Source organism: Atractosteus spatula, chromosome 14 (genome assembly GCF_055471065.1).
Source record: "Atractosteus spatula isolate fAtrSpa1 chromosome 14, fAtrSpa1.hap1, whole genome shotgun sequence".
Taxonomy (NCBI): Eukaryota; Metazoa; Chordata; class Actinopteri; order Semionotiformes; family Lepisosteidae; genus Atractosteus; species Atractosteus spatula.
In genome coordinates this window covers 14,049,767-14,074,812 of record NC_142719.1, presented here as the reverse complement: position 1 = coordinate 14,074,812, position 25,046 = coordinate 14,049,767, and the positions used below count along the sequence as shown (strand labels likewise).

Here is a 25,046-nt window from a genome sequence, read left to right as displayed (position 1 = left end):
AGTGTGTGAGTGTGTGTGTGCGCTCTGTCAGGGCAGAGAGGAGTGTGTGTGTGTGCGCTCTGTCAGGGCAGAGAGGAGTGTGTGTGTGTGCTCTCTGTCAGGGCAGAGAGGAGTATGTGAGTGTGTGTGCTCTCTGTCAGGGCAGAGAGCAGTGTGTGAGTGTGTGTGTGTGCTCTCTCTGTCAGGGCAGAGAGGAGTGTGTGTGTGTGCTCTCTCTGTCAGGGCAGAGAGGAGTGTGTGTGTGTGCGCTCTGTCCTTCCTCAGTCGGCTCTGACAGGTTTATTTGATTCTTCCTGTGTGTGCAGGCATACAGCACTTCCTGCTGACGTCACAGTGAGCTCGCTGGCACACAGCCAAGAGTGCTGGGGCCCCCCTCGAACCCCTGTGCCCGTGCGTCCTTGGTGACTCTGTGGCAGTGACAGACGTCCTCCCTGGTCAGACAGGTTTTGTGCTGTTTGCTCTCCCGGCTCACCTTGTACGCCTGTGTGTGGGAGCAACAAGGAACTGTTTGTGGATGAGCTTGTTGATCAGCCCTGGGTCCGAGAGTGAGGGTCCAGGGTCCAGTCTATTCTTGGTTAGGTTGGACCTGTTCCGTCTCAGCACAGCTGGCTCTGGTCCTGATTGGGCTGGACCTGCTCTGCGGCTGGTCCTGATTGGGCTGGACCTGCTCTGCGGGCCTGTTCTGTCTCAGTTCAGTTGGGTCTGGTCCTGGTCGGGCTGGACCTGCTCTGCGGGCCCGTTCTGTCTCAACACCGCTGGGTCTGGTCCTGGTCGGGCTGGACCTGCTCTGCGGGCCCGTTCTGTCTCATCACCGCTGGGTCTGGTCCTGGTCGGGCTGGACCTGCTCTGCAGGCCTGTTCTGTCTCAGTACAGCTGGGTCTGGTCCTGGTCGGGCTGGACCTACTCTGCGGGCCCGTCCTGTCTCAGTACAGCTGGGTCTGGTCCTGGTCGGACTGGACCTGCTCTGCGGGCCCGTTCTGTCTCAGCACCGCTGGGTCTGGTCCTGGTCGGGCTGGACCTGCTCTGCGGCTGGTCCTGGTCGGGCTGGACCTGCTCTGCGGGCCTGTTCTGTCTCAGCACCGCTGGGTCTGGTCCTGGTCGGGCTGGACCTGCTCTGTGGCTGGTCCTGATCGGGCTGGACCTGCTCTGCGGGCCCGTTCTATCTCAGCACCGCTGGGTCTGGTCCTGGTCGGGCTGGACCTGCTCTGTGGCTGGTCCTGATCGGGCTGGACCTGCTCTGCGGGCCCGTTCTATCTCAGCACCGCTGGGTCTGGTCCTGGTCGGGCTGGACCTGCTCTGTGGCTGGTCCTGATCGGGCTGGACCTGCTCTGCGGGCCTGTTCTGTCTCAGCACTGCTGGGTCTGGTCCAGGTCGGGCTGGACCTGCTCTGCGGGCCCGTCCTGTCTCAGCACTGCTGAGTCTGGTCTCTGCACCAGAGCATGAGCATGTTGTAGCTCTCGCAGTCGTGTTAGTGGGCCAGGACTAGGGTTCGAGCTAGTGCCAGGATGAGGGAGAGGCGAAAGGCTGCTGCTGGGACAAGGGTCAGGGGTCAGGGCTGGTCCTGGCCCGGGCTGGCAGAGGGCTTGGCACTGGGGCTGTCTGGATGCCAGTATGGGGGAACCTCTGAGGAATTCTCCCCCCAGCCATGCCTGCCGACAGACGGAGGATGTGGGAGCGAGGTTTTCACCAAACCAGAAGGCGGCTTCTTCTAAATCCGAAGTGCCAGAGCTGTGTGTTCTCGCCCCGTGTGGAGTTGCGTGCGGAGGAGTATAGATCACTGAATGAAAATAGAATGAGGGTCAATGGAAAATCCCCACAGAGATGGGAATACAGACGAGTGTGTGTGCGTTGTGCATGCCCGTCCTCTCTCCCGGAGAGACAATAGCCCCATTCATCCTGATTCGCCGCGCTCCAGCCAGTCTCCGGGCCTTTCTCACACTGAGCAAGCCCCCCGCCGCCCCACCCCCTCTCCATCTCCCCCAACTGTATCTCCTGTTGACTTCTCGCCCGAGACAAAGCAGACACGAGCACTTCCAGAACTGTGGAGCCCTCACTCGCCCAAAACATAGCCTGTGAACCATTCTGCCTGCGTGGATTAATATCGCCTGCAAAAGAGGGCTAGATGTAACAACATTGTGTTGGGGCTTGTCTCATTATGTCTTGTATTACTTTCTCTGTGTTGTTTTTGTTACACATCTGTTAGTGTCTGTGAGCGATGGTGTTTCAAAGCTATGGCTTTATATCAGTGTGTGTGTGTGTGCTGCTGTACAGTAGCAGTGTGTGTGTCTGTGTGTGCGTACTGCTGTACAGTAGCAGTGTGTGTGTCTGTGTGTGTGTGCTGCTGTACTGTAGCAGTGTGTGTGTGTCTCAGCCTGCTGTGTACAGTACACAAGCCCGCCCTTGTGAGATCAGTGCTGTGTGATTCGGGAGAGCCAGGCCGGTCTGGGCTGGAGGGAGTGTTCCCTGCTGCACATGGACACACTGACAGACTGACTCTCCAGCCCTGCAGTCGCGTCTGCTCTTCCCTGTGTCCTCTGAGCACAGTGGAGTCAGGCGGAGGGCCCGGCCCGTCTGTCCTGTTCTGAGCAGAACCGTCCCAACTGCCCTCTCCTCCCTGGGGCTGCTGCCTTTGTCAGGGCCCTGGCCTCCCAGATAAAGCACCTGTTCACACCCCGCCATCTCGCGGGCCAGCTCTCCTCCACACAGCGGGGCACGGATCCGCCCCCAGCCCCCAGCCCCCTGCACCGTGAGGGGGCGGGCCAGGGCAGCTGGCTCGGGGGCAATGCCTGCGCGCAGCCAACTTCCTCCCAAGATCCCCGCGAGGGGAGTGTCGGGGTGTCAGAGTGCAGGCAGGATCCCATGACCATGTGTGTGTGTGAGTGAGCGTGTGCGTAGAGCTATGAGTGTGTGTGTGAGAGTGAGCGTGTGTGTAGTGCTGTGAGTGTGTGTGTGAGAGTGAGTGTGTGTGTAGCGCTATGAGTGTGTGTGTGAGAGTGTGAGTGTGTGTAGCGCTATGAGTGTGTGTGTGAGAGTGTGAGTGTGTGTGTAGCGCTATGAGTGTGTGTGTGAGAGAGTGAGGGTTTGTGTAGCGCTATGAGTGTGTGAGATTCAGTGTGTGTGTATGAGAGAATGGGAGAATGAGTGTGTGTGTATGAGAGAGTGAGGGTGTGTGTAGCGCTATGAGTGTGTGAGATTCAGTGTGTGTGTATGAGAGAATGGGAGAATGAGTGTGTGTGTATGAGAGAGTGAGGGTGTGTGTAGCGCTATCAGTGTGTGAGATTCAGTGTGTGTGTATGAGAGAGTGAGGGTGTGTGTAGCACTATGAGTGTGTGAGATTCAGTGTGTGTGTGTATGAGAGAATGGGAGAATGAGTGTGTGTGTACAAGAGGGTGTGTGTGTGTGCTTCAGAGCTGTGAGACAGGTGCTTCCCTGACTGTCCCAGCTGCTGGAGACTCTTCTCTTCCTCTTGCTTGGCCTTTTCTGACTTCTCTAAAGTTCTGTCTCTGACTCCCCTGTCAGCTTCAAACTCAAATTCCACTGCTGCCAAAGCAATACCAATTAGACCTCATCTATACCAAAGAACAGATTACTATTATGAGGCTGGCTCTCTGTTCTTCAGGCTATAACAGGTGATCACATACCTGGCTTCTGCTCTGTTGGGTTTCCTGTTCTAGCAGGACTGGGAGCAGTTCTGATTCTGCCAGGTGGGGGAATTCTGGGATCAGGTTTATTTTAGGGAAGAATGTTTGTCTAATTTGTTTGTCACACTACAGCAGAAAGTGCATCTCTGTCTCTGCTTATCCCCGCTGCCAGTAGGAGCACAGCATGTCCTCTTCGGACAGCCAGGTCTGCCTGTGTCCAGTTTTTGTGGCTAGGCTGTAGTTACTGACTCCATACTGGTCCACCACTCACAGCAGATCCCAGTGCTGACCAGGCCCGGTGTGTGTGTGAGAGAGAGAGGGCTCCAGCCTCGTCTGAGCCAGTCCACCAGGAGCAGAGGTGTGTGTGTGAGAGAGAGAGGGCTCCAGCCTCGTCTGAGCCAGTCCACCAGGAGCAGAGGTGTGTGTGTGTGAGAGAGGGCTCCAGCCTCGTCTGAGCCAGTCCAGCAGGAGCAGAGGTGTGTGTGATAGAGAGAAGGCTCCAGCCTCGTCTGAGCCAGTCCACCAGGAGCAGAGGTGTGTGTGTGTGAGAGAGGGCTCCAGCCTCGTCTGAGCCAGTCCACCAGGAGCAGAGGTGTGTGTGTGTGAGAGAGGGCTCCAGCCTCGCCTGAGCCAGTCCACCAGGAGCAGAGGTGTGTGTGTGTGAGAGAGGGCTCCAGCCTCGTCTGAGCCAGTCCACCAGGAGCAGAGGTGTGTGTGTGAGAGAGGGCTCCAGCCTCGTCTGAGCCAGTCCACCAGGAGCAGAGGTGTGTGTGTGTGAGAGAGGGCTCCAGCCTCGTCTGAGCCAGTCCACCAGGAGCAGAGGTGTGTGTGTGTGAGAGAGAGAGGGCTCCAGCCTCGTCTGAGCCAGTCCACCAGGAGCAGAGGTGTGTGAGAGAGAGAGGGCTCCAGCCTCGTCTGAGCCAGTCCACCAGGAGCAGAGGTGTGTGTGTGAGAGAGAGAGGGCTCCAGCCTCGTCTGAGCCAGTCCACCAGGAGCAGAGGTGTGTGTGTGAGAGAGAGGGCTCCAGCCTCGTCTGAGCCAGTCCACCAGGAGCAGAGGTGTGTGTGAGAGAGAGAGGGCTCCAGCCTCGTCTGAGCCAGTCCACCAGGAGCAGAGGTGTGTGTGAGAGAGAGAGGGCTCCAGCCTCGTCTGAGCCAGTCCACCAGGAGCAGAGGTGTGTGTGTGTGAGAGAAGGAGGGCTCCAGCCTCGTCTGAGCCAGTCCACCAGGAGCAGAGGTGTGTGTGTGTGAGAGAGAGAGAGGGCTCCAGCCTCGTCTGAGCCAGTCCACCAGGAGCAGAGGTGTGTGTGTGAGAGAGAGAGGGCTCCAGCCTCGTCTGAGCCAGTCCACCAGGAGCAGAGGTGTGTGTGTGAGAGAGAGAGGGCTCCAGCCTCGTCTGAGCCAGTCCACCAGGAGCAGAGGTGTGTGTGTGTGAGAGAGGGCCCCAGCCTCGTCTGAGCCAGTCCACCAGAAGCAGAGGTGTGTGTGTGTGAGAGAGAGAGGGCTCCAGCCTCGTCTGAGCCAGTCCACCAGGAGCAGAGGTGTGTGTGTGTGAGAGAGAGAGGGCTCCAGCCTCGTCTGAGCCAGTCCAGCGGGGCTGAGGGTGCTGCTGTCTCTTTAAGAGCGGCGATGAGCGATCAGTCCCCCGGCTGTGGCGTGCTCTGTGGCCTGAGAGAGAGAGGGCGGGAGCGAGCGTGGAGCCCCGAGCGGACGCGCGCCCACTCAGGGACACAGCAGGCATGGATGGGGATCACTGTGAGTGTAGGTACCCCGCCACGCCGACGGGCCGACCGGCCGGGGGGAGAGGGGTCGGCGGGCCAGGTGCTCTCGTTTCCTCCGGCCCGGCTCTCTCTGCTGCGCCGCAAGCCTGTGCCTGCTCCCGGCGCGCTGCAGCAGGAAGTGCTCCGCTGTGCGCTGGCGGTTCCATTTCCGCAGAGGCTCGCAGACGACTCGGGGTCCTCTGCAGTAGGGGGGACCTGACCCGGGTCTGGCCTTCGGGGGGCGTCGCTGGGGGGATGGGTGAGGGCAGCGGTGCCCGCTGACCGGACTCGGCAGCGCTCTGTTTGCAGAGTTCCTCTCCTGCTGTTTGAGGACGGACGTCCCTTCTCTTCTTCTAAGCGCCTCACTCGGTGAAGCCCCTCTGCCTGCCCTTCCTCTCTTGCTGCGGCACGCAGAGCAGCGCAGGAGCAGACAAGCTCCTCGGGAGGCACTGGTCCGCAGTTCTGCTCCTGCAGCTCTCAGAATAGATCTCCTCGCTCTCTGAACTTTCTCTTCTGCAGTGTAGCAATCGGCATGTGGTCCGCTGTTGAAATGCTGGCTGACAGACACTGATGACTGGCACAGATATTAACTGCAACTGACGGGCTGATACAGCAGACTGACTGACACAGGGGCCTGGCGACTGACTGACTGACTGACTGACACAGGGGCCTACTGACTGACTGACTGACTGACACAGGGGCCTGCCGACTGTGACTGACTGACTGACACAGGGGCCTGCCGACTGTGACTGACTGACTGACACAGGGGCCTGCCGACTGACTGACTGACTGACTGACTGACACAGGGGCCTGCCGACTGACTGACTGACTGACACAGGGGCCTGCCGACTGACTGACTGACTGACACAGGGGCCTGCCGACTGTGACTGACTGACTGACAGACACAGGGGCCTGGCGACTGACTGACTGACTGACTGACTGACACAGGGGCCTGCCGACCGACTGACTGACTGACTGACTGACTGACACAGGGGCCTGCCGACCGACTGACTGACTGACACAGGGGCCTGCCGACCGACCGACTGACTGACACAGGGGCCTGCCAACTGTGACTGACTGACTGACACAGGGGCCTGGCGACTGACTGACCGACTGACTGACTGACACAGGGGCCTGCCGACCGACTGACTGACTGACTGACACAGGGGCCTGCCGTCTGACTGACTGACTGGCACAGGGGCCTGCCGACCGACTGACTGACTGACACAGGGGCCTGCCGACCGACTGACTGACTGACATAGGGGCCTGCCGACCGACCGACTGACTGACTGACTGACACAGGGGCCTGCCGACCGACCGACCGACCGACCGACCGACCGACCGACCGACCGAACGACTGACTGACACAGGGGCCTGCCGACCGACCGACCGACTGACTGACACAGGGGCCTGGCGACTAACGGAAGCCCTGTGCCGCCCGGCGGGCCTTGCGGGCTGAGCTGTGCCTGTCGGCCGGTTCGCCAGCGGTGATGTATTGCAGCCCATTGATCTTGCGGCCTGTTCCCCGCGTCTCTGCTCCGGCTTCTCGTTCCTGCTCTGAAGCGCGTCGTGTTTCAGCGGCCAGTTCCCTCTTCTCGGTTCCCAGTTTCCCCTCCGGTCTGCGTGTGTCCTGATTGAGGAAGGGGGCGGAGAGCTAGGGCGCTAGCAGACGCGGGCGGCCCGCTCGGACGCTGCACTGGTGGCCGGGAGGGGGAGGCAGCCATGGGGGCAAGAGAGCAAGAGATGCCGCCACACGTCCGTGCACGTGGAAGCGGCCTCCTGCAGCTTCCGTACGGGAGCCCGGCAGCAGGCGCAGCGCATCAGGAGCGCCCCGGCTGAGCCGAGCCCCCCGCGCGCTGGTCTGCCATCTCCCCCCCCACCCCCACCACTGCGTTTTCAGAAGCGAGAGACGAGCGGAGCGTCTCGACCTCTCGCCTCTCGGCGGCGCTCAGAGAGGAGCCAGTGACAGCAGGAAGGAAGCTGTGTGGCTGAGCTTGCAACACGTACCAGCTCAGTCTCTCTCTCTCTGCCTGCTGTCCCTCCATCAGCAGTTAGAGAACAGGAAGTCCCCGGGTGGGGCTGGCGCAGATTATTTCTCCGTTTCTCGCTCGGCAGCTCGGGACCTTGTGCTCTTTTTTTCGTTCCAAGTTTCGGCTGTTTTTTTTTTTGTCCTCCCTCCCCTGCACATCCAGTCCGGGTGGGAGCGCCCAGTGCCGCGGCAGGAGAGGGAGGGGTGGGGGGAGGCCGGGAGCGTGGGATTGTGGGATTCCAGCGATGTCCAGCGAGGAGGGCCAGGGGCCCGGGCCGCGGGCGGAGGAGAGCGCGGCCGACGCTCTGGAGGTCGAGACCGCGGTAGGGCAGCTCGGCCGCCTGGCGCTCCAGTGTCCGTTGGCTGACGTCGTGGTTTTCGGTTTCTCGCCGTCGTTCGTCTCCTTCTCTTGCTTCGCTCTGCCGGTCCCTCCTGCTCCGCTCCTGTGTTGGCCTCTCTCATCTCCCCGCCAGGGCCCAGTGTGTGTGTGTGTGTGGCCCGCGTGGCCCCAGGCCGCGGCCTCCAGGGACGGGGCCGACCTGTGTGTGTGCGATGGGGGAGGGGAGAGGAGGGTGCTGTCAGGACGGCCAGGCGCAGGGTCAGCATCGCGCAGGGATCACTTCTATCCTAATCTGTTTATTTTTGTTTCTGATTCAATTGTCATCGATTTGAAAGGTCAACAGGCTTCAGTTTTCCAGAGAGTTGTCATCCTGAATGTGTCTCATTACTACGTGACTCATTAGTTGTTATATGAACTCGTACTTGTTAAAACCAGTGCTAATCTGCTGAGAGCAGGAATAGATAACAGCCTCGCATGTCTCCTCCTGACATCACAGAGCACAGGCAGGATTGGACTGGTGTTACTGTGAGCTGGATTAGTTACTAATTTAGATTATCATCAGACTCCACTGACTCTGACAGAGCAGTCTGAGACTCTCCAGGCTGGACTGGACTGACTGTACTGTGAGCTGGATTAGTTACTGAGATTATAATCAGACTCTACTGACTCTGACAGCTCAGTCTGAGGCTCTCCAGGCTGGACTGGACTGACTGTACTGTGAGCTGGATTAGTTACTGAGATTATAATCAGATTTATACCATTACTAACAGAGCCGTACTCCATACTGTACTGGACTGGACTGACTGTACTGTGAGCTGGATTAGTTACTGAGATTATAATCAGATTTATACCATTACTAACAGAGCCGTACTCCATACTGTACTGGACTGGACTGACTGTACTGTGAGCTGGATTAGTTATTCACGGAGATTATAATCAGACTCCACTGACTCTGACAGAGCAGTCTGAGACTCTCCAGGCTGGACTGGACTGACTGTACTGTGAGCTGGATTAGTTAATAACGAATTAACCGAGAGAACTCTCATACTATACGAGCGTTTGGTGACAGGCTCGAGGGGCTGTAGTCAAATCCCTTCCACACCCCTACTTCCAATACATGTACAGTTTGGGACAGGGTTCTGTTTCAGCCTGGACTTCGCTGGCTCAGATCTGGGCTCTCCTAAGGGTCCTGACACTAGGACAGATACAGTATGCTGAGCGTGCTCTGAGGCAGCCTGTGAGTTTGCAGTGTATTTGCCAGTCAGACGAGTCCACGTCTCTGTCTGCCCTCTGTGGTTCGTGGAGCGACTGAGGAGCGGCCTGCCTCTTCATGCTCACTTAGGAGGATGTGGAATGTTGTGAGAAATATCAGGAAAAACGGATTTCAGTTTTTCAGGCATGAGGTCACACAATAGACAAAGGCATTATTGCGGTGTGGTTCTGTACAGTTGCAATAAAATTATGTTAATGAAGGAGGAAACCTTCAGCACAGAACCAAAGCTGTCCTGCATGGAGAGAGAGGAGACCAGATCTTCTGCAGACATGGGCGTCTTGCGAGTCACATGACCAGTGACCTCACGCTCACAGGGCTCCTCCTGATTGGCTGAACGCAAGACATGTTTCTCAGCACAGAAGTCAGGTTTGCTCTAGGAAATATGGGAAGAGCAGACAGACACGCTGCCTTCTGGGTGTCCCCCAAAGCGGAGGTGTGGAAACAATAACTGGCGAAGTTTTTAGAGTTTCAGAAACGCTGTCCTGTCTGTTCTCAGAGGATGCAGAAGGCAGGGGCTTTCCAATCCAGCCTGGGTCAGAGAGAGTGCAGCGTCCGTCTCTATAAAGAAACAGAATCGTTTTTTCTGCAGCAGTCTTGCAGTCCGGTGCTGCTGTCGGAAGGCCTTCGGAGGAAACAGGAAGTGAGTCAGTCTGCGCTGCAGGCCGAAGGCTGATGGGCCCCTGCAGGGATTTAGACCAGACTGCTCTTCTGTAGTTTGTGTTTGCGCTGTGTCTCTGGGAAAGAGTGTTCAAGAGCAAACTGTAGACAGTGATGTAGCTCTGTCCCTGTCTTGCTCTTTCTCTGTTTCTGCCTTCCTCCCCCACAAGCCTTTTCTGTTCTGTCCCACAATCCCTCTCTCTGTGGACATGGCTGTCAGCTGCTTCCCTCTTTCCTTCTAGCTCTCTCTCCGTCCTTCCCTCTTTCCTCCCTCTCTTCTCTATCTCTCCCTCTCTTTACCCCTTTCTCCTCCTTCTCCCTCCCTCTCTTCCCCCTGTCCCTTTGTCTCCTCCATCTTTCCCTGCTTTCTCCCTCTCTCCGACCCTCTTTCCTCCCCCTCTCTTTCCCCGAGTGACATGTGGACAGAGGTGTGTCGTCAGTTTCGCAGCAGCTGAGCTCAGAGCACAGCACTCTCTTGTCCTCTCTCAGTCTCTCACAATACCTCCTCCTCTCCTGCTCTCTTACAGAGTGATCCAGCGGGCCTGTCGGTTCTGGAGCAGCTGGGCCTGGACCAGAATGCGGACTTCTCGGACACCAGCGTGCAGCAGCGCCTGGACGAGGAGCGGGAGCGAATCCGACGGGAGATCCGTCGGGAGCTGAAGATCAAGGAAGGGGCGGAGAATCTGCGGCGGGCCACCACTGACAAGCGCAACCTGCAGAGCGTGGACACCATGTTGAAGAGCTCCAACCGCCGCCTGGACGAGCTGCACGCACAGCTGCAGGAGCTGGACGCACACATCGTCGTCAAGGGCCCTGACGAGATCAGAGGTAACAGCAGCACTGCGCTGAGACAGAGCTCAGTGAGCGAGTGTGCCGTCGGAGCTCAGTGAGCGAGTGTGCCGTCGGAGCTCAGTGTCAGAGCTCTGTGAGCGAGTGTGCCGTCGGAGCTCAGTGAGCGAGTGTGCCGTCGGAGCTCAGTGTCAGAGCTCTGTGAGCGAGTGTGCCGTCGGAGCTCTGTGAGCGAGTGTGCCGTCGGAGCTCAGTGTCGGAGCTCAGTGAGCGAGTGTGCCGTCGGAGCTCAGTGTCAGAGCTCTGTGAGCGAGTGTGCCGTCGGAGCTCTGTGAGCGAGTGTGCCGTCGGAGCTCTGTGAGCGAGTGTGCCGTCGGAGCTCTGTGAGCGAGTGTGCCGTCGGAGCTCAGTGTCAGAGCTCTGTGAGCGAGTGTGCCGTCGGAGCTCAGTGTCAGAGCTCTGTGAGCGAGTGTGCCGTCGGAGCTCAGTGTCAGAGCTCTGTGAGCGAGTGTGCCGTCGGAGCTCAGTGTCGGAGCTCTGTGAGCGAGTGTGCCGTCGGAGCTCAGTGTCAGAGCTCTGTGAGCGAGTGTGCCGTCGGAGCTCAGAGACGGAGCTCTGTGTCCGAGTGTACCATCAGAGATCAGAGACGGAGCTCTGTGAGCGAGTGTGCCGTCGGAGCTCAGTGAGCGAGTGTGCCGTCGGAGCTCAGTGAGCGAGTGTACTGGCAGAGCTCCGTGACCGAGTGTGTCGTCGGAGCTCAGTGACCGAGTGTGCCGTCGGAGCTCAGAGATGAAGTTTAGTGACCGAGCTTAGGGACTGAGTGTGCCGTCAGAGCTCAGTGTCAGAGCTCTGTGACCGAGTGTGCCGTCAGAGCCCTGTGACCGATTGTACTGGCAGATCGCAGTGTCGGAGCGCAGTGACCGAGCGTACTGTAAGAGCGCAGTGTCGGAGCGCAGTGACCGAGCGTACTGTAAGAGCGCAGTGTCGGAGCTCAGTGACTGAGCGTACTGTAAGAGCGCAGTGTCGGAGCGCAGTGATCGAGCATACTGTCAGAGCGCAGTGATCGAGCATACTGTCAGAGCGCAGTGTCAGAGCATGGCACAGTGAAAAAGGGGTATAGTGCAGTGACAGAGTGGCATGGCTCAGTGACAGTGAAGGCCTGGTGCACTGTCGGAACTGTGTTAGAGACAAGCTGTTCGTCTGTTCCCAGATGCCCCTCAGTCCCCTGGTACAGTGAGCCGCTCCTCTGCCAACCAAGACCGCATCGCCGCTCTGGAGAAGCAGCTCAACATCGAGCTGAAGGTTAAGCAGGGGGCAGAAAACATGATTCACATGTACTCCAACGGCTCCACCAAGGTATGGCTCTCCAGCACTCTCTCTCTTTCCTTCCTGTTGCCCTCCTGTAGACTCTGCCACCGTAGACTCGCTCTGCCCTTCTTCAGTTCAGACACATTTCAGGCCTTCGTGCTTCCCCCTCCCTCTCTCTGCTCCAGGACCGGAAGCTCCTACAGACGGCGCAGCAGATGCTGCAGGATAGCAAGACCAAGATCGACATCATCCGCATGCAGATCCGCAAGGCAGTGCAGGCCAACGAGCTGGACACCGAGGACAGCCAGGGTCAGTCTGTGTCACTGTCTGTATCACTGTCTGATGACCTGGACACTGAGGACAGCCAGGGTCAGTCTTTGTCACTGTCTGTATCACTGTCTGATGACCTGGACACCGAGGACAGCCAGGGTCAGTCTGTGTCACTGTCTGATGACCTGGACACTGAGGACAGCCAGGGTCAGTCATTGTCACTGTCTGTATCACTGTCTGATGACCTGGACACTGAGGACAGCCAGGGTCAGTCTGTGTCGCTGTCTGTATCACTGTCTGATGACCTGGACACTGAGGACAGCCAGGGTCAGTCTGTGTCGCTGTCCGTATCACTGTCTGATGAGCTGGACACTGAGGACAGCCAGGGTCAGTCCAGTGTCGGTCTGATGAGCTGGACACTGAGGACAGCCAGGGTCAGTCTGTGTCTCTTGTCTGTTTCACTGTCTTATGAGCTGGACACTGAGGACAGCCAGGGTCAGTCTGTGTCACTGTCTGTCTGTATCACTGTCTGATGAGCTGGACATTGAGGACATCCAGGGTCAGTCTGTGTCACTGTCTGTATCACTGTCTGATGAGCTGGACACTGAGGACAGCCAGGGTCAGTCTGTGTCACTGTCTGATGAGCTGGACACTGAGGACAGCCAGGGTCAGTCCAGTGTCGGTCTGATGAGCTGGACACTGAGGACCGCCAGGGTCAGTCCACTGGGAAGCAGCTGAGGAAGCCTGCAGGCGCAGGGAGGCTTGTATACAGCCGTGAGGTTCACCGCTGTCGGCGGGGCTGGAGGACAGGAAAAGAGCACAGGAGATTGATCAGTGCTGTCATTAAGAGAGCACTCACAGAGCCATCCCAGAGCCTCTTACATGACCATTAGCCCTCATTAAGAGCTCGTTAAAAGGCCGAAGGGACCAGGGGTAGTGCTGATTTGCTGAGACATCCGTCTCCAGCACGCATCAGGAGTGATGCCCAGCTATCGACCGCCGGCCCAGGCCGCTGCCGGCCACTTAGATGGAGCTGCAAATCAATCCTGCCCCCCCCCAACAGAGGGGTCAGCAGAGCCCCCGGGGCCGCACAGGGCCGGGCCGGCGCGAGGCGAGACGTGAGGTGATGCGATGGTCTCCGCAGAGAGAGATGCCAGCCGTGCCGGCCCTGCGTGTCTGTGAGCTGCCCGGCCCGTCACAGCTCGGTTCAGCACACGTGTCATCCGCACACGTGCAGGGAAACGCTTATTGATACGGATGCTCCAATACAGAGACGTTAAGGAATCGCCTGAACATCAACACAGAACAGCAGCAGCAGCAGCAGAAACACCGGGTTCAATAACATACAGCTTTAAAAAAGCAAGCCGGCACCAGCAGTGTGAGAAGAGACGAAGAGCAGATCAGTGTGAGCAGTGATGTAGATGAGTTTAGTCAGTGGCAGCGGTGGAGTTCAGCAATCTGACAGCTCCTGTTCCCGCTCCTGTCGCCAGGCCTGTGCTCCCAGGTTCTGGGGAGAGAGAGAGGGAGGGGAGGGAGGACCACAGCCTGGGGGGTCCGGGTTATTTCTGGATACTGTGCTCGGTGCGTGGCAGTGTTTACTCACACTCGCTCCGGCGCACCGCTGTGTGTGCTGTGCTGAACCCGAGCTGTGAGCGCACGCTGTCTGTGAGCCGCTGGGGCGTCTGGCTGGCTGCTCCTGGCCTTTTTAGGAGAGGACGGCATTCATCCCCAGACGCAGCCCTGACGCACGCACGCACACACACACACACGAAGGGAGGGTGTCGCCAAGCTCTCCGTCAGGGTTAGCGAAGCACCATTTTCCAAGGAGGCTTTGCGTCCTTGTGCGGCTGGGTCACCACGTGGGCTCTGTGCGGCCCCTCCCCACCTGCACTCTCCCCTCCTCACCGCGGCGCGGGCCTGACCCCTCTCTCCCTCACGCAGGGAAGCCTGACCTCTCGGCGGTGGAGCTGCGGATCGAGGAGCTGCGCCATCATTACCGCGTGGAGCACGCCGTGGTCGAGGGCGCCAAGAACGTGCAGAGGCTGCTGGGAGCGTGCAAGGCTCACGACAAGAAGGCCATGCTGGAGGTACAGCTCTCCGACGCACATACGCGCAGACGCTCGGACCGACGCCCGCGCGGTCACGCGCAGACGCTCGGACCTACTGATACCCTCTTGCGGGCCCAGTCCCGGCTCAGTCCTTCCCTGTCCCAGGCCTGCTCCAGCTCGGTTTTCCCCTTGTCCCAGGCCCAGTCCTGGCTCGGTTCAGTGCTGACCTTTCGACTGCTCTTTGCCAGGCCCAGACCCGGCTCAGTGAGTCTTCCCAGCGGATGGACCTCCTGCGCCATTCCCTGGAGCAGCGGCTGACCGAGCTGCCGGAGGATCATCCCAAGAGCTTCCTGATCAAGGAGGAGCTGGTACTGGACTCCTCCCCGGCCTTCAGCGCCCGGCAGTGCGGCCCCTACCTGCAGAACCAGTACAGCACACTGAGCAAGCCCTCACCCCTCACAGGTGTGTCTCTGGGCTCAGGGACTCTGGAGGTGCTGGGTGGGGTGTCACTGTGTCTCTGGGTGGGGTTTCAGTGTTTCTCTGTGCGCAGGGACTCTGGAGGTGCTGGGTGGGGTGTCACTGTGTCTCTGGGCTCAGGGACTCTGGAGGTGCTGGGTGGGGTGTCAGTGTGTCTCTGGGCTCAGGGACTGGAGGTGCTGGGTGGGGTGTCAGTGTGTCTCTGGGCTCAGGGACTCTGGAGGTGCTGGGTGGGGTGTCACTGTGTCTCTGGGCTCAGGGACTCTGGAGGTGCTGGGTGGGGTGTCAGTGTGTCTCTGGGCTCAGGGACTCTGGAGGTGCTGGGTGGGGTGTCAGTGTGTCTCTGGGCTCAGGGACTCTGGAGGTGCTGGGTGGGGTGTCAGTGTGTCTCTGGGCTCAGGGACTCGGGAGGTGCTGGGTGGGGTGTCACTGTGTCTCTGGGCTCAGGGACTCTGGAGGTGCTGGGTGGGGTGTCAGTGTGTCTCTGGGCTCAGGGACTCTGGAGGTGCTGGGTGGGGTGTCAGTGTGTCTCTGGGCTCAGGGACTGGAGGTGCTGGGTGGGGTGTCAGTGTGTCTCTGGGCTCAGGGACTCGGGAGGTGCTGGGTGGGGTGTCAGTGTGTCTCTGGGCTCAGGGACTCTGGAGGTGCTGGGTGGGGTGTCAGTGTGTCTCTGGGCTCAGGGACTCTGGAGGTGCTGGGTGGGGTGTCAGTGTGTCTCTGGGCTCAGGGACTGGAGGTGCTGGGTGGGGTGTCAGTGTGTCTCTGGGCTCAGGGACTGGAGGTGCTGGGTGGGGTGTCAGTGTGTCTCTGGGTGGGGTGTCAGTGTGTCTCTGGGCTCAGGGACTCTGGAGGTGCTGGGTGGGGTGTCACTGTGTCTCTGGGCTCAGGGACTCTGGAGGTGCTGGGTGGGGTGTCAGTGTGTCTCTGGGCTCAGGGACTGGAGGTGCTGGGTGGGGTGTCAGTGTGTCTCTGGGTGGGGTGTCAGTGTGTCTCTGGGCTCAGGGACTCTGGAGGTGCTGGGTGGGGTGTCACTGTGTCTCTGGGCTCAGGGACTCGGGAGGTGCTGGGTGGGGTGTCAGTGTGTCTCTGGGCTCAGGGACTCTGGAGGTGCTGGGTGGGGTGTCAGTGTGTCTCTGGGCTCAGGGACTCTGGAGGTGCTGGGTGGGGTGTCAGTGTGTCTCTGGGTGGGGTGTCAGTGTGTCTCTGGGCTCAGGGACTCTGGAGGTGCTGGGTGGGGTGTCAGTGTGTCTCTGGGTGGGGTGTCAGTGTGTCTCTGGGCTCAGGGACTCTGGAGGTGCTGGGTGGGGTGTCAGTGTGTCTCTGGGCTCAGGGACTCTGGAGGTGCTGGGTGGGGTGTCAGTGTGTCTCTGGGTGGGGTGTCAGTGTGTCTCTGGGTGGGGTGTCACTGTGTCTCTCTGTGCGCAGGGACTCTGGAGGTGCGTCTGCTGGGCTGTGTGGGGCTGCTGGAGGTGGTGCCAGGACGAGCCCGAGGCACCGCCGTGGTGCTGCCATCGTACAGCCCCGGCGAGGGCAGGTCCTTCATGCGCAGCGGAAAAGGACTGTACGGCCGCAGCGGAAGTGTGAGCGGGAGAACACCCAGCAAGACTGACGAGCCGTCCAGTGAGTCTGTCCCAGTGTCTGTCTGTACACCCAGCAAGACTGACGAGCTGTCCAGCGAGTCTGTCCCAGTGTCTGTCTGTACACCCAGCAAGACTGACGAGCTGTCCAGTGAGTCTGTCCCAGTGTCTGTCTGTACACCCAGCAAGACTGACGAGCCGTCCAGTGAGTCTGTCCCACTGTCTGTCTGTACACCCAGCAAGACTGACGAGCTGTCCTGTGAGTCTGTCCCAGTGTCTGTCTGCACACCCAGCAAGACTGACGAGCTGTCCAGTGAGTCTGTCCCAGTGTCTGTCTGTACACCCAGCAAGACTGACGAGCTGTCCAGTGAGTCTGTCCCAGTGTCTGTCTGTACACCCAGCAAGACTGACGAGCCGTCCAGTGAGTCTGTCCCAGTGTCTGTCTGTACACCCAGCAAGACTGACGAGCTGTCCTGTGAGTCTGTCCCAGTGTCTGTCTGTACACCCAGCAAGACTGACGAGCTGTCCTGCGAGTCTGTCCCAGTGTCTGTCTGTACACCCAGCAAGACTGACGAGCCGTCCAGTGAGTCTGTCCCACTGTCTGTCTGTACACCCAGCAAGACTGACGAGCTGTCCTGTGAGTCTGTCCCAGTGTCTGTCTGTACACCCAGCAAGACTGACGAGCCGTCCAGTGAGTCTGTCCCACTGTCTGTCTGTACACCCAGCAAGACTGACGAGCTGTCCAGTGAGTCTGTCCCAGTGTCTGTCTGTACACCCAGCAAGACTGACGAGCTGTCCAGTGAGTCTGTCCCAGTGTCTGTCTGTACACCCAGCAAGACTGACGAGCTGTCCTGTGAGTCTGCTTGTCTGTCTGTACACCCAGCAAGACTGACGAGCTGTCCAGTGAGTCTGTCCCAGTGTCTGTCTGTACACCCAGCAAGACTGACGAGCTGTCCAGTGAGTCTGTCCCAGTGTCTGTCTGTACACCCAGCAAGACTGACGAGCTGTCCAGTGAGTCTGTCCCAGTGTCTGTCTGTACACCCAGCAAGACTGACGAGCTGTCCTGTGAGTCTGTCCCAGTGTCTGTCTGTACACCCAGCAAGACTGACGAGCTGTCCTGTGAGTCTGTCCCAGTGTCTGTCTGTACACCCAGCAAGACTGACGAGCTGTCCAGTGAGTCTGTCCCAGTGTCTGTCTGTACACCCAGCAAGACTGACGAGCTGTCCAGTGAGTCTGTCCCAGTGTCTGTCTGTACACCCAGCAAGACTGACGAGCTGTCCAGTGAGTCTGTCCCAGTGTCTGTCTGTACACCCAGCAAGACTGACGAGCTGTCCTGTGAGTCTGCTTGTCTGTCTGTACACCCAGCAAGACTGACGAGCTGTCCTGTGAGTCTGTCCCAGTGTCTGTCTGTACGCCCAGCAAGACTGACGAGCTGTCCAGCGAGTCTGTCCCAGTGTCTGTCCGTACACCCAGCAAGACTGACGAGCTGTCCAGCGAGTCTGTCCCAGTGTCTGTCTGCACACCCAGCAAGCCTGACGAGCTGTCCAGCGAGTCTGTCCCAGTGTCTGTCTGCACACCCAGCAAGACTGACGAGCTGTCCTGTGAGTCTGTCCCAGTGTCTGTCTGCACACCCAGCAAGACTGACGAGCTGTCCTGTGAGTCTGTCCCAGTGTCTGTCCGCACACCCAGCAAGACTGACGAGCTGTCCAGCGAGTCTGTCCCAGTGTCTGTCCGCACACCCAGCAAGACTGACGAGCTGTCCAGCGAGTCTGTCCCAGTGTCTGTCCGCACACCCAGCAAGACTGACGAGCTGTCCAGCGAGTCTGTCCCAGTGTCTGTCCGCACACCCAGCAAGACTGACGAGCTGTCCAGTGAGTCTGTCCCAGTGTCTGTCTGTACACCCAGCAAGACTGACGAGCTGTCCAGTGAGTCTGTCCCAGTGTCTGTCTGTACACCCAGCAAGACTGACGAGCTGTCCTGTGAGTCTGCTTGTCTGTCTGTACACCCAGCAAGACTGACGAGCTGTCCAGTGAGTCTGTCCCAGTGTCTGTCTGTACACCCAGCAAGACTGACGAGCTGTCCTGTGAGTCTGTCCCAGTGTCTGTCTGTACACCCAGCAAGACTGACGAGCTGTCCAGTGAGTCTGTCCCAGTGTCTGTCTGTACACCCAGCAAGACTGACGAGCTGTCCTGTGAGTCTGTCCCAGTGTCTGTCTGTACACCCAGCAAGACTGACGAGCTGTCCTGTGAGTCTGTCCCAGTGTCTGTCTGTACACCCAGCAAGACTGACGAGCTGTCCTGTGAGTCTGTCCCAGTGTCTGTCTGTACACCCAGCAAGACTGACGAGCTGTCCAGTGAGTCTGTCCCAGTGTCTGTCTGTACACCCAGCAAGACTGACGAGCTGTCCAGTGAGTCTGTCCCAGTGTCTGTCTGTACACCCAGCAAGACTGACGAGCTGTCCAGTGAGTCTGTCCCAGTGTCTGTCTGTACACCCAGCAAGACTGACGAGCTGTCCTGTGAGTCTGCTTGTCTGTCTGTACACCCAGCAAGACTGACGAGCTGTCCTGTGAGTCTGTCCCAGTGTCTGTCTGTACGCCCAGCAAGACTGACGAGCTGTCCAGCGAGTCTGTCCCAGTGTCTGTCCGTACACCCAGCAAGACTGACGAGCTGTCCAGCGAGTCTGTCCCAGTGTCTGTCTGCACACCCAGCAAGCCTGACGAGCTGTCCAGCGAGTCTGTCCCAGTGTCTGTCTGCACACCCAGCAAGACTGACGAGCTGTCCTGTGAGTCTGTCCCAGTGTCTGTCTGCACACCCAGCAAGACTGACGAGCTGTCCTGTGAGTCTGTCCCAGTGTCTGTCTGTACACCCAGCAAGACTGACGAGCTGTCCTGTGAGTCTGTCCCAGTGTCTGTCTGTACACCCAGCAAGACTGACGAGCTGTCCTGTGAGTCTGCTTGTCTGTCTGTACACCCAGCAAGACTGACGAGCTGTCCTGTGAGTCTGTCCCAGTGTCTGTCTGTACGCCCAGCAAGACTGACGAGCTGTCCAGCGAGTCTGTCCCAGTGTCTGTCTGTACGCCCAGCAAGACTGACGAGCTGTCCAGCGAGTCTGTCCCAGTGTCTGTCTGTACGCCCAGCAAGACTGACGAGCTGTCCAGCGAGTCTGTCCCAGTGTCTGTCTGCACGCCCAGCAAGACTGACGAGCTGTCCTGCGAGTCTGTCCCAGTGTCTGTCTGCACGCCCAGCAAGACTGACGAGCTGTCCTGCGAGTCTGTCCCAGTGTCTGTCTGCACGCCCAGCAAGACTGACGAGCTGTCCAGCGAGTCTGTCCCAGTGTCTGTCTGCACGCCCAGCAAGACTGACGAGCTGTCCAGCGAGTCTGTCCCAGTGTCTGTCTGCACGCCCAGCAAGACTGACGAGCTGTCCAGCGAGTCTGTCCCAGTGTCTGTCTGCACGCCCAGCAAGACTGACGAGCTGTCCTGCGAGTCTGTCCCAGTGTCTGTCTGCACGCCCAGCAAGACTGACGAGCTGTCCTGCGAGTCTGTCCCAGTGTCTGTCTGTACGCCCAGCAAGACTGACGAGCTGTCCTGCGAGTCTGTCCCAGTGTCTGTCTGCACGCCCAGCAAGACTGACGAGCTGTCCTGCGAGTCTGTCCCAGTGTCTGTCTGCACGCCCAGCAAGACTGACGAGCTGTCCAGCGAGTCTGTCCCAGTGTCTGTCTGTACGCCCAGCAAGACTGACGAGCTGTCCAGCGAGTCTGTCCCAGTGTCTGTCTGTACGCCCAGCAAGACTGACGAGCTGTCCAGCGAGTCTGTCCCAGTGTCTGTCTGTACGCCCAGCAAGACTGACGAGCTGTCCTGTGAGTCTGTCCCAGTGTCTGTCTGTACGCCCAGCAAGACTGACGAGCTGTCCTGTGAGTCTGCTTGTCTGTCTGTACACCCAGCAAGACTGACGAGCTGTCCTGTGAGTCTGTCCCAGTGTCTGTCTGTACACCCAGCAAGACTGACGAGCTGTCCAGTGAGTCTGTCCCAGTGTCTGTCTGTACACCCAGCAAGACTGACGAGCTGTCCTGCGAGTCTGTCCCAGTGTCTGTCTGTACACCCAGCAAGACTGACGAGCTGTCCAGCGAGTCTGTCCCAGTGTCTGTCTGTACACCCAGCAAGACTGACGAGCTGTCCAGCGAGTCTGTCCCAGTGTCTGTCTGTACACCCAGCAAGACTGACGAGCTGTCCAGCGAGTCTGTCCCAGTGTCTGTCTGTACACCCAGCAAGACTGACGAGCTGTCCAGTGAGTCTGTCCCAGTGTCTGTCTGTACACCCAGCAAGACTGACGAGCTGTCCTGTGAGTCTGCTTGTCTGTCTGTACACCCAGCAAGACTGACGAGCTGTCCTGTGAGTCTGTCCCAGTGTCTGTCTGTACACCCAGCAAGACTGACGAGCTGTCCAGTGAGTCTGTCCCAGTGTCTGTCTGCACACCCAGCAAGACTGACGAGCTGTCCAGTGAGTCTGTCCCAGTGTCTGTCTGCACACCCAGCAAGACTGACGAGCTGTCCTGTGAGTCTGCTTGTCTGTCTGTACACCCAGCAAGACTGACGAGCTGTCCAGTGAGTCTGTCCCAGTGTCTGTCTGTACACCCAGCAAGACTGACGAGCTGTCCAGTGAGTCTGTCCCAGTGTCTGTCTGCACACCCAGCAAGACTGACGAGCTGTCCAGTGAGTCTGTCCCAGTGTCTGTCTGCACACCCAGCAAGACTGACGAGCTGTCCAGTGAGTCTGTCCCAGTGTCTGTCTGTACACCCAGCAAGACTGACGAGCTGTCCAGTGAGTCTGTCCCAGTGTCTGTCTGTACACCCAGCAAGACTGACGAGCTGTCCAGTGAGTCTGTCCCAGTGTCTGTCTGTACACCCAGCAAGACTGACGAGCTGTCCTGCGAGTCTGTCCCAGTGTCTGTCTGTACACCCAGCAAGACTGACGAGCTGTCCTGTGAGTCTGTCCCAGTGTCTGTCTGTACACCCAGCAAGACTGACGAGCTGTCCAGCGAGTCTGTCTCAGTGTCTGTCTGTACACCCAGCAAGACTGACGAGCTGTCCTGTGAGTCTGCTTGTCTGTCTGTACACCCAGCAAGACTGACGAGCTGTCCAGTGAGTCTGTCCCAGTGTCTGTCTGTACACCCAGCAAGACTGACGAGCTGTCCTGTCTTTCTGTCTTGTCCGTGTCAGAGTAAGACTGTGTGAGTCTGTCTATATGGAAGTCTGTCAGTCTGTCAAGCAGCTGCCTGCCTAACTGTGTCTCTCTCTTAGTGGAGGTGAGTGCTGTGCTCAAGCTGGAGAACACAGTGGTGTGGCAGACAGCCTGGAAGACTGTGGGGGAGCAGTCCTGGGACCAGACCTTCACTGTGGAGCTGGAGAGGGTAAAAGCCACTGGAATAAGAATAAAACTAACAACAGTGTACAGGACTGTCTGTATTAACCCCAGTCTGTCTCTCTCTCTCAGTGGTAGTGTACGGGACTGTCTGTATTAACCCCAGTGTCTCTCTCAGTGGTAGTGTACAGGACTGTCTGTATTAACCCCGGTGTCTCTCTCTCTCTCAGTGGTGGTGTACAGGACTGTCTGTATTAACCCCAGTCTGTCTCTCTCTCTCTCAGTGGTAGTGTACGGGACTGTCTGTATTAACCCCAGTGTCTCTCTCTCTCAGTGGTAGTGTACGGGACTGTCTGTATTAACCCCAGTGTCTCTCTCTCTCAGTGGTAGTGTACAGGACTGTCTGTATTAACCCCAGTGTCTCTCTCTCTCAGTGGTAGTGTACAGGACTGTCTGTATTAACCCCAGTGTCTCTCTCTCTCTCAGTGGTAGTGTACAGGACTGTCAGTATTAACCCCAGTGTCTCTCTCTCTCTCAGTGGTAGTGTACAGGACTGTCTGTATTAACCCCAGTGTCTCTCTCAGTCCAGGGAGATGGAGATTGCAGTGTACTGGAGAGACTATCGCTCTCTCTGTGCTTTGAAGTACCTGAAGCTGGAGGATTTCCTAGACAACCAGAGACACAGAGTTCAGCTGGAGCTGGAGCCTCAGGGCATTCTGCTGGCTGAGGTACGGGTCTCATTCACTGAAGTCACACACTCCTGTAGTGCACTCTGGAGTGAGAGCAACACATAATGAACACCCTCATTAACAGAATTGATCATCTTATCTACATATTAGTGATTTCCATTGATACGAGTCTATGGTAGTAGGGTCTACAGTATGCTCTCAATGCTATGATTAACTTATTACTGCCGTTGATCTGTGACATCAGCTGCGTGGTTCATCCCTGTGTGTGTCAGCCCTGTGTCATTTCTCCTGTGTGGGTTTCAGGTGAGGTTCTTCAACCCCGTCATCGAGAGGATCCCCAAGCTGCAGAGGCAGAAGAAGGTCTTCTCCAAGCAGCAGGGTGAGAGAGCAAGTGTGCGTGTGTGCGCGTCAGGCTAGCCACATACCAGAACCCGTGGAGCCCTGTAGTCCTAATGTCAAAGCATCAGGGAGAGGGGCTTTACTCTCTACTTTAGCACCATCTGGTGGCTGGATCTGCTATTGCGATTCTGTAACCCTCCATTGCTGAGCTGCCTGGACCTGCCTGGTCAGGCCTGTGATGGAGACACAGACCCAGCGCCTGTGTCATCCAGTTCAGAGGTGGGCACGGCGCTGTTCCTGGTGTCAGGGTGACATGCACTCCTTTTGTTTTGTGACGGGTCGTTATTGTGTCGCTGTGGTGGTGTTGTGCGACTCCAGTCTCCTGATGTGTATGTGATGGGGTGTTGTTGTGTCTCTGTGGTGTTGTTGTGCGACTCCAGTCTCCTGATGTGTAGTGACGGGGTGTTGCTGTGTCGCTGTGGTGGTGTTGTGCGACTCCAGTGTCCTGAGGTGTATGTGACGGGGTGTTGTTGTGTCTCTGTGGTGTTGTTGTGCGACTCCAGTCTCCTGATGTGTATGTGATGGGTTGTTGTTGTGTCTCTGTGGTGTTGTTGTGCGACTCCAGTCTCCTGATGTGTAGTGACGGGGTGTTGTTGTGTCGCTGTGGTGGTGTTGTGCGACTCCAGTGTCCTGAGGTGTATGTGACGGGGTGTTGTTGTGTCTCTGTGGTGTTGTTGTGCGACTCCAGTCTCCTGATGTGTATGTGATGGGGTGTTGTTGTGTCTCTGTGGTGTTGTTGTGCGACTCCAGTCTCCTGATGTGTAGTGACGGGGTGTTGTTGTGTCGCTGTGGTGGTGTTGTGCGACTCCAGTCTCCTGATGTGTAGTGACAGGGTGTTGTTGTGTCGCTGTGGTGGTGTTGTGCGACTCCAGTGTCCTGAGGTGTATGTGACGGGGTGTTGTTGTCTCTCTGTGGTGTTGTTGTGCGACACCAATGTCCTGATGTGTATGTGACAGGGTGTTGTTGTGTCTCTGTGGTGTTGTTGTACGACTCCAGTGTCCTGAGGTGTATGTGACAGGGTGTTGTTGTGTCTCTGTGGTGTTGTTGTACGACTCCAGTGTCCTGAGGTGTATGTGACAGGGTGTTGTTGTCTCTCAGTGGTGTTGTTGTGCGACACCAATGTCCTGATGTGTATATGACGGGGTGTTGTTGTGTCTCTGTGGTGTTGTTGTGCGACTCCAGTGTCCTGATGTGTATGTGACGGGGTGTTGTTGTGTCACTGTTGTGTTGTGTAGGCAAGGCGTTCCTGCGGGCTCGACAGATGAACATTGACATCGCCACCTGGGTCAGACTGCTGAGGAGGGCAATACCTACAGCCAATAGCACAGGAACCTACAGCCCCAATGCCCACTCCCACAGCTCTGGGTAACTGTACTGACCACACTGACCGCTCCACACACTCCCACAACACCGGGTAACTGTACTGACCACACTGACCGCTCCACACACTCCCACAGCACCGGGTAACTGTACTGACCACACTGACCGCTCTGCACACTCCCACAACACCGGGTAACTGTACTGACCACACTGACCGCTCCACACACTCCCACAACACCGGGTAACTGTACTGACCACACTGACCGCTCCACACACTCCCACAGCTTTGGGTAACTGTACTGACCACACTGACCGCTCCACACACTCCCACAACACCGGGTAACTGTACTGACCACACTGACCGCTCCACACACTCCCACAGCACCGGGTAACTGTACTGACCACACTGACCGCTCTGCACACTCCCACAACACCGGGTAACTGTACTGACCACACTGACCGCTCCACACACTCCCACAACACCGGGTAACTGTACTGACCACACTGACCGCTCCACACACTCCCACAGCACCGGGTAACTGTACTGACCACTCTGCACACTCCCACAGCACCGGGTAACTGTACTGACCACACTGACCGCTCTGCACACTCCCACAGCACCGGGTAACTGTACTGACCACACTGACCGCTCTGCACACTCCCACAGCACCGGGTAACTGTACTGACCACACTGACCGCTCCACACACTCCCACAGCACCGGGTAACTGTACTGACCACACTGACCGCTCTGCACACTCCCACAACACCGGGTAACTGTACTGACCACACTGACCGCTCTGCACACTCCCACAGCACCGGGTAACTGTACTGACCCACTGACCACTCCACACACTCCCACAGCACCGGGTAACTGTACTGACCACACTGACCACTCCACACACTCCCACAGCACCGGGTAACTGTACTGACCACACTGACCGCTCTGCACACTCCCACAGCACCGGGTAACTGTACTGACCACACTGACCACTCTGCACACTCCCACAACACCTGGTAACTGTACTGACCACACTGACCGCTCTGCTCACATGCCCGTGCGGACAGCCGGAGTGTGAGTGGTCAGCGCGGGTGACCGAGTGCGTGTGTCTTCC

The 25,046-nt window shown here is 58.0% G+C and overlaps 1 protein-coding gene across 5 annotated transcripts in view; it reads left to right on the top strand.

The window, feature by feature from the left end:
* Positions 1-25,046, top strand: part of LOC148820710 (serine/threonine-protein kinase N1-like) — a 47,811-nt gene that overhangs the window by 14,733 nt on the left and 8,032 nt on the right. The window contains exons 1-11 of one of the 5 annotated variants that reach the window (XM_088933057.1): positions 5,308-5,401; positions 10,227-10,527; positions 11,699-11,844; positions 11,982-12,105; positions 14,008-14,153; positions 14,363-14,576; positions 16,017-16,211; positions 21,465-21,574; positions 22,110-22,253; positions 22,518-22,593; positions 23,849-23,978. In XM_088933057.1, the coding sequence (XP_088789183.1) occupies positions 5,384-5,401; positions 10,227-10,527; positions 11,699-11,844; positions 11,982-12,105; positions 14,008-14,153; positions 14,363-14,576; positions 16,017-16,211; positions 21,465-21,574; positions 22,110-22,253; positions 22,518-22,593; positions 23,849-23,978 (1,604 nt within the window). In that variant the 5' untranslated portion in view covers positions 5,308-5,383. Of the gene's footprint in view, positions 1-5,307; positions 5,402-7,480; positions 7,753-9,412; positions 9,683-10,226; positions 10,528-11,698; positions 11,845-11,981; positions 12,106-14,007; positions 14,154-14,362; positions 14,577-16,016; positions 16,212-21,464; positions 21,575-22,109; positions 22,254-22,517; positions 22,594-23,848; positions 23,979-25,046 lie in introns of those variants that run through there. The other 4 variants (XM_088933055.1, XM_088933056.1, XM_088933053.1 and 1 more) reach the window with 4 other exon arrangements.